An 8737-nucleotide genomic window follows, 5' to 3' on the forward strand; every position below is an offset into this window, starting at 1 on the left:
GCATGAATACAAATATCTGTGGAAAAGGGAAGAATGTAAATGTAGCAACAGACATTTGAGTAAATGACTATGAGAGCTCCAATGAGGGAGCATTGGCACTTTGTTTGGCAAAGATCGGTGGAGGCTTTGTAGAAAAGTTAACTGGGTCATGAAAGGTGGGTAACAGAAAGTTAGAGGAGACAGGAGGGCATTTTAGGTAGAACAGTGGCACTGATCAAGGCAAAAGAAATGGGAAAGTGTGACCTTGGAGTACAGGATGACATGGAGAAAGATGAACAGCCAAAAAGGTAAGATGAGGCCAGAGCACAGAAATCCTTCAAGGACACGTTAGGAGACTGGACTCTAGTTAGTTGCCCTGGAGTCAATGAAAGTCTCTATTAAGGGACTGACTTACCTAGGTCATGACATGGTGGGGCAGACTAGAATGAAGAGAGATTCAATCTAAGAGGATACAGTAACAGTCTAGGCATGACATGCTGCTGGCTTGTCCCAGGAGGTAGAAAAGCTACAGTGGATGCAAGAGAAATTCCAAAGCAGAAAAAGTCAGATGACTAAAGAAAGAAGGGAGAAACAGGTTCAGTTCAGTGTACTCGCTTAGTCGTGTCTGACTCTGCGACCCCATGGACTGCAGCATGCCAGGTTTCCCTGTCCATCACTAACTCCTGGAGCTTGCTTGTTCAAACTCATGCCCATCGAGTCAGTGATGGGATGCCCATCTCATCCTATGTCCCCTTCTCTTCCTGCCTTCAGTCTTTCCCAGCACTGGGGTCCTTTCCAATGAGTCAGTTCTTTGCATCAGGTGGCCAAAGCATTGGAGCTTCAGTCTTGCTCAGCTCTAAAAGATAAAAACTTGAAACATGTAAATATCATGTATGAAATGAGTTGCCAGTCCAGGTTCGATGCACGATACTGGATGCTTGGGGCTGGTGCACTGGGACGACCCAGAGGGATGGAATGGGGAGGGAGGAGGGAGGAGGGTTCAGGATGGGGAACACATGTATACCTGTGGCGGATTCATTTTGATATTTGGCAAATCTAATACAGTTATGTAAAGTTTAAAAATAAAATAAAATTAAAAAAAATAAAAAAATAAAAAAATAAAAAAAAAAAAAAAAAAAAAAAAAACATGAGAATTTCATGAGAGATTCCTGCATCTGATTAAATACCATTTATATTTACCTTTGCCGTCATGAAATTTCTAGGATTTTTTTTTTGGTGACTTAAAAAATATTTCATATATAATGTATTTCTGTAGCCTGACTTTACAGGTTTAGATTAATGTTTGTATTCTTGTTTCCCTCCTCTCCCTCTCCCTCCATGTGTGGCAGCTTCTCTTGGACATGGTTGGGTCACCTGATGAGGAACTCCAGGAAGCTGCTGCAGGTTGTATATCCAACATTCGCAGGTTGGCTCTTGCTATTGAGAAGGCGAGATACAGCTGAACCTGAATGGACATGACAGCTACCAAATTTTACATGACAATGTACGTGTCACTCCCAGAGCCGTGAAGCCTGAATTGGGAAACACTTCATAGCAGATCCTTTAGAAACAAATGTCTGACTGAAAACACAGGAAGTTAGAAATGCAGAGAATGTGGTTCATCCCAAAATTGTATGGGTATTTTTGTTCTAATTTAGGGATATGCCATGTGGTGACACATAAACCCAATATATTTGTGATAATTTTTTCAGGAATTTGAGAATATATATATACATGTATACAGCTGTATATATGTATACAGATATATATATATATATATATATATATATATGTGTGTGTACTTATATATATATATATATATTTCAGCGATGCTTTTGTATTTGTGGTGATTTTAATAAAAGATGTGGTCTTCCCATTGTGTGTATTTATAGTCATCCATGAGTGTCTTTAGAACTCCCTTTCTGTTAAACCAGTCTAACTGTCCCGTCACTATAGTTTTGTTTGATCTCTTGCAACCCTCAGGAGAGCTCTGAGATGTGCTGACTTGACAAACGGTTATGGAACAGAATTCAGAGTTCAGCAGCTGGGCTGAGAGAGAACGTCCTGAGGTCATTCCAAGTTTCTCCTAAAGCTGTCAAACATCTGAGAAGACAACGTATAACTGTCGCTGTCCCAGATAACACAAATCACAAAAACATAAGCACTGAGTGAGATTTTCACTTTTGCATTTCCCAGGCATAAACAGTGAAATGTTTTATTTCCCTCACAGGATACACCAACACTTTTATTGAAAGAATTAATTTATGCCGATGTACGCACACCTCACAACACAAGGATAATATTACTTTCACGTAAACTTGCTTGGAGTTTCTGAACTTGTTTTCAGCATACAAAGTACTTTTTAAAAAGTGGCTACAAAGGATTAATAGCATTTTATCAAGTTATAGAAACATGAGAAGCCACTTAAAAGAACCACATATGTAACCTTGGTGTGCTACAATGTTTGGGAACTCACCATGCCCTGTCTAGAACTAGCTAGGAAAACAGCTTCGTGTATATCCGCTCAGTAAACCGACAGTCTCACTCTTTAAAGAGCAGGCAAGGTTTTATTGAAAAAATATGAAGTACTGTGTATGTTTGTCATAATTTGGAGAAGACCGTAAACTTAATTGAATTAAATGTAAATAATTTGTATGAAATGAAAACCCCATACAGGATGAAAATTATCCTGGTGATTCTGAGAATTTTAAGATTTTGTAAAACACTAATTCATCTTTATTGCTTTTCAAAGGAGGTTATAAAAGAGGATAATAGAAACAAGGAAATGGTATCAATGCTAACAAAGAGTTGAATTTTAATAATAGTGTAAATCCTCAAACGCACGTCAGACTCTTTGTGACCCCATGGACTATAGCCGGCCAGGCTCCTTTGTCCATGGGGATTCTCCAGGCAGGAATAGTGGAGTGGGTTGCCATGCCCTCCTCCGGGGGACCTTCCTGACCCGAGGATCGAACCTAGATCTCCTGCATAGCAGGCAGATTTTTTATCATCTAAGCCACTAGGGAAGCTCTTTAAATAATAGTGTAAATCCTAAAACTCTCAACAGTAGGTATTATTAAAGACACTGGTTAGGTGTGTTTCACTAATATTAAAAACACATCTAGAAATCATGGATTATGACAGTTATAGAAAATGAATAAATATATTATTGTTACATTATTATTAAAGGAAGCTTTCTCCATCATTTTAAGATTGTTCATATTCTTGGAATTAGAGGGTCGTAAGAGCTTGCCTGAAGAATCCCATGGACAGAGGCGCCTGGAGGGCTACAGTCCATAGTGTGGCAAAGAGTCAGGCTCGACTAAAGTGACTTAGCATGCATGGATGAGAGGGGAAGGAAGCAATAGAAAACAAACAATCAAACATCTGCAGCAGCACAAAGAACTGGATGAGTAGTTGAGAAGGATAAGTTCCTTTACCATGTGCAAGTGTGGGACTTTCATTTCTATGATTATTAAAGACATAAAATGAGAGCAACAGTACCATTTTAAAGGAAACTGAACTTGTGGGAACAGATACAGTAAGCTAACATGAAAATCATTTTGAGTATTTCTAAGAGTTGTGTCCTTTTAATTGGTAAAGCACCCTGGATGTAGTGGTCTTCCCACAGGTGGCTCAGTGGTAAAGAATCAGCCTGCCTATGCAGGAGACACAGGAGATGTGGGTTTGATCCCTGGGTCAGGAAGATCCCCCTGGAGGAGGAAACGGCAACCCACTCCAATATTCTTGCCTGGAAAATTCTATGGACAGAGGAGCCTGATGGGCTACAGTCCATGGGGTCGTAAAGACTCAGACAGGACTGAGCATGCATGTACCAGGGATGTAGTACCTTTAAACAAAAGAGAAACTGAATTTAAAGGTCAGTTTTGGCTGTGTGTGTATGTGTGTGTATAATGGTATAACAGAAAACTCTGACCTTATTAGAAAAATGTCAGAGGCAGTGAGTGAAAGTATCCAGAGATAACAGAACAAACAAGCCCAGGATCACACCATTTCTTTGCTGCTCCAGGCCAAAGGACCATTTCTTGGCACTCTCCATGGAAGAACACCTTGGGGTTTTTTTTTTTTTTTTTTGGCCTAGGTTTCTGGATAAGATTTTTGTCTGTTATTTTCTGCTTTAAAGCTGGTGACATTCATTCTGAGTTTTCAGCAGCAAGTTCTTTTTTAGGTTTTATTCTTCCCCAGGACATCCTGGGAATCCAATATGCTTTCTGTGATAGCTGGCTATTTCTGCCTGGAGAACCTTAAGGTGGAAGGAATTTTAAATAGATATTCTTTGCTTTTCCACTGTCTTTAGTTTGCAAGGTTTTCTTTTAGAAATCCTGGCCACAATCATTCTGCTGCTTGTAGTCACTATTATTTTGCCTCTTTCAGAATGACTTGCACTAAAATAATTTCTTTTTAAAACTCTTCTAGGCTCTGAAAGTGAGTGGAAGGTTAGATGTCTTGTGAGATGACGTTGCAAATCCTATCATTTTGATAGACTTTGGAATTACCATTATGCCTCTCGAAGGCATGGACTTTGCATGGACTTGAAGGTCAATGATTCAAAATACTTGGAAATTTTATTTCCACTTAGGAAAACTATTTCATAGTTCTAATAATTGACGGTGTGTAATCTCATTCCATAAAAGACTAGGATGGAGCAGTTTACGTCCATTCTTATGATTCAGTGAAAACAGTAGGGACACCCACTTATTTAAGAACCTTGCTGCCTCAGATGCATTAAGCGCCTGAAGATATCTATGTTCCTCACATAATTAAGTTCAGAAAGTGAGAAATCTCTTCTCAGTGAGAGGAGTAGGAAGAGAACAACAAGGAATATGATGCTACCAAATGCTGGCACTGTGTTAGGTACTTCCTACCCTCTATCTCATTTAAAATAGAGAAATGGTGAAATAGCTAATCTCACATCATACTAGGGTCTATCGAAATGGGCACAGTTATTCCACAAGGACAATTTGGCAATGCATACCAGAAGCTCTAAACATTTTTGTGCCTTTTGGATTATATGCAAGGGTTTACGTACAAGGGTATTCACAACATCATTATTTATAGTGATGAAAATATTTGGGAAAAATTGGTTAATTCCATTCAGGTTCAACCTTAGCATAAAAACATATTGTAGGAGAATAGTTCATGACAAAGGTTTTCATAAGATGCTGTTAAATTGGAAAGCAGATTCTGAAGCAGTGTATACAGTGTGAGTGCATTTTAAAAATTATATACACATAGCTAGTCACAATGAAAGAAAATGATTTATACACACCAAACTGTGATAAGTCAAAGAAGTGATTATTTCTGAATGGTGGAATAAGAATGATTTCTGTTGTTTCTCTTGTTCATCTCTGTTTTCTAAACTAATTTACAATAAACATGAATTACTTTTTTATGATAACACTCCCAGTGAATTTTCTTTTTTTCATTTTTTGGAAACTTCTAAGGCAGACATTCTTCCTCACTGCTTTTGTTCAGGTGCTAAGTCATGTCTGACTCGTTGCGGCCCCATGGAGTGCAGCACGCCAGGCTCCTCTATCCTCCAGTCTCCTGGAGTTTGCTCAGATTCATGTCCATTGAGTCTGTGATGCATCAGAGGATAAGCATCTCATCCTCTGCCGCCTCCTTCTCCCTTTGCCTTCAATCTTCCCCAGGATCAGGGTCTGTTCCAATGAATCAGCTCTTAGCATCAGGTGGCCAAAGTATTGGAGCTTCAGCATCAGTCCTTCCAGTGAATATTCAGGGTTGATTTCCTTTAGGATTGACTGGTTTGATCTCCTTGCTGTCCAAGGGATTCTTGCGAGTCTTCTCCAGCACCACAATTCGAAAGCATCAATTCTTCGGCACTTGGCCTTCTTTATGGTCCAACTTTCAGATCCATCAGGACTACTGGAAAAACCATAGCTTTGACTAGATGGACTTTTGTCTGCAAAGTAGTGATGTCTCTGCTTATTAATATGCTGTTTATGTTTGTCATAGCCTTTCCTCAAAGGAACAAGTTTGCTTTAATTTCAAGGCTGCAGTCCCCGTCCACAGTGACTTTGAAACCCAGGAAAATAAAATCTGTCACTGCTTCCTCTTTTTCCCCTTCTATTTGCCTTGAAGTGATGGGACCAGATGCCATGAACATACCTAAAATAAATAAGTTTTTATATATAAAATAAGAATGGTTTGTTTCAGCACCTAAAATCCTATAATATATTTTAATCTACAAAACAGACATTTGTAATAGCTTTCAACTACAGCTAAGAATAGTACAGTATACTTGAAGCATACTTGAAGTATATACAGTGAACTTGCTGGGAAAGATTGAGAGCAGGAGGAGAACAGGGCACCAGAGGATGAGATGGTTGGATGGCATCACTGATTAAATGGACATGAGTTTGAGGAAACTCTGGGAGATAGCGAAGGACAGGGAAGGCTGGCATGCTGCAGTCCACGGGGTCACAAAGTGTCAGACATGACTTAGTGGCTGAACAGCAACAGCAATACTTGATGCATGCTGAAATGGCCCATAGTAAATTCTGAACTTTTATTTTTATCTTAACAGCTGAATTCTATTCCAAGGGCACTGAAAACAAATAAAATAGCTCAAAAGTCACTGACAGATTGCTTTATACAGCATTGTTGTTTTGAAAAGAGAAGAATGATTTTGATCCATTCATTTGTTTATTGCTGTAGATCCCTAAGACAAACATTATTGTGATTTACTGTCTCTTTATATATTTTGCTTGAATTAGTCTAATGGAAATACACACCCAATCAATAAATAAATATAGTACAGCTTCATAAACTTCTATTCTCCTTTAAAGCATCATGTTTTTCTTCTTTGTGATTTTTTCTTTCCTCTGTTACATTAATTTCCCGTCATTCAAGCAATTACTTTCCTTGCTTTTCCTCCATTCTACTTTCTGTGTCTCCAGATTCTGCTCCCATTTTCTCTGACAAATGGTTATTGTATTTTCTGCTTCTTAAAATGTCTCATGCTTTAATTTCTATAAATGCAAGATACAAAGTTAATATTTCAATATGCTTCTGATGCAGCTGTCATGGGTGACTTGAAATCATGTAACAGATGGAATCCTTATACTCCAAATCCATTATTTTCAAATTTTCAGGTAAAAGTAATTTACTCTTTATTTACATCTGTCAAGACAAAAGGGAGCTTTTCTTTTGCCAGTTCATGCCACCCTGATTTATTAGTTGATAAAAGACATCCTTTGCAAATTATGTAATTGGTTCATGGTGTTCAGAGTTGAGATTTGTCATTACAGTTTAGATTTATGTCCTAATTTATTTTCATGATAGACAGATATAATAGTGTATTTCAGTGTGGTTCATATATATACAGAATCTACAGCTTGTTAGTGTCCGCATAAAGAAAGACCGTCTATCAAAAGGGAGTTCAGATAAGATAGTGTGGATAGTTCAATGCAAGTCCTACTTCATTATTGGAAGAAAACTGATCTTTGTCAATAGATTAGTTACATTATCAGTTGCAAACCTAAATTCACAATGGTAGGGTGGACATGAGTTTGAGCAGGCTCCGGGAGTTGGTGATGGATAGGGAAGCTTGGCGTGCTGCAGTTCTGGGGGCGCAAAGAGTCAGACACAACTGAGCGACTGGACTGATCTGAAGGTAAGTAATGTAAATGAATGATAAGAGCTAGATTAAAGGTCATAATACTGATACAATTGCCAATTGACCGTTAGCCTCCATGTCTGGGAGACAAGAGGGGCTTGTGGAGACTGTGGAGAAATGGGGAGTGAAGACAAATGACTACTCATCTCTAGCTAACTGTTACCAGATCTTATAGTTTTTCAAGAGAAATTCAGACTTTTATAGGCACTCTCCCAAATTTTATGTATTGGCGTAGCTTGCCAGCTGTGAGAAAAATAAATGTCTGTTGTTTAAGCCACCCAGTTTGTTAACAGACAACAGACATTTCTTTTTCTTACAGCTCGAGATGCTGGGAGACCAAGAACAAGGGGCTGACAGGTTGGTTTCTGATGAGACCTCTTTCCCAGCTTGCTGTGTGCTCACAAAGAGATTAATCTCTGGTATATTTTCCTTCTATAAGAATACTAGTCCTGTGGGATTAAGGCAGGAGACATAAGAGATGTGGGTTCAATCGCTGGGTCAAGAAGATCCCCTGGAGGAGGGATGGCAACTCACTCCAGAATTCTTGCCTGGGAAATCCCTGGACAGAAAGGCCTGACAAGCTACAGTCCATGGGGTCACAAAGAGTCGGACATGACTGAGCGACTGAGCACGCGTGCACACATACACACACACACACACACACACACACACACACACATGCAGTGAATAACAGCAACCATGCAGAAAAATCAAAATGTTTCCCTGAGCCAAATATGGCCTTCAGCTTGTCAGTCTACAATGTCATCATCTTTATCTATTAGAATGAGAGTGTAAAGTCCTGACATGAACATCCCTAATGATGCCTGGAGCTAATCAGTAGAAAAGCAAGGAAAATAATTTGTGGAAAAGGGCACATGTCAAAACTGTCTTGGTTCATATTGATTTATACTATGATGTCAGCACTACAGAATGCAGCATCGAAGAGGCTGACTTCCTCAAATTCAGGCTAACGCTTGGAAAAATTACTCTGAGGATGTAAATAATCATGATTAGGTTAGGGTCAAAGAATAACACAACTGGAGATAACTTTAGGGCTCAACTGCTGCTGCTGCTGCCAAGTTGTGTCCAACTCTGTGC

General features: G+C 39.0%; 1 protein-coding gene across 1 annotated transcript in view; it reads left to right on the forward strand.

The window, feature by feature from the left end:
• ODAD2 (outer dynein arm docking complex subunit 2) overlaps positions 1-1755 on the forward strand; it is a 156643-nt gene extending 154888 nt beyond the window's left edge. The window contains exon 19 of the mRNA XM_055544025.1: positions 1329-1755. Coding sequence (XP_055400000.1) covers positions 1329-1442 — 114 coding nt within the window. The 3' untranslated portion in view covers positions 1443-1755. The remainder of the gene's footprint in view (positions 1-1328) is intronic.
• Positions 1756-8737: the final 6982 nt, after the last annotated feature.

The sequence above is a fragment of the Bubalus kerabau genome, chromosome 13, assembly GCF_029407905.1.
Source record: "Bubalus kerabau isolate K-KA32 ecotype Philippines breed swamp buffalo chromosome 13, PCC_UOA_SB_1v2, whole genome shotgun sequence".
Lineage (NCBI taxonomy): Eukaryota > Metazoa > Chordata > Mammalia > Artiodactyla > Bovidae > Bubalus > Bubalus kerabau.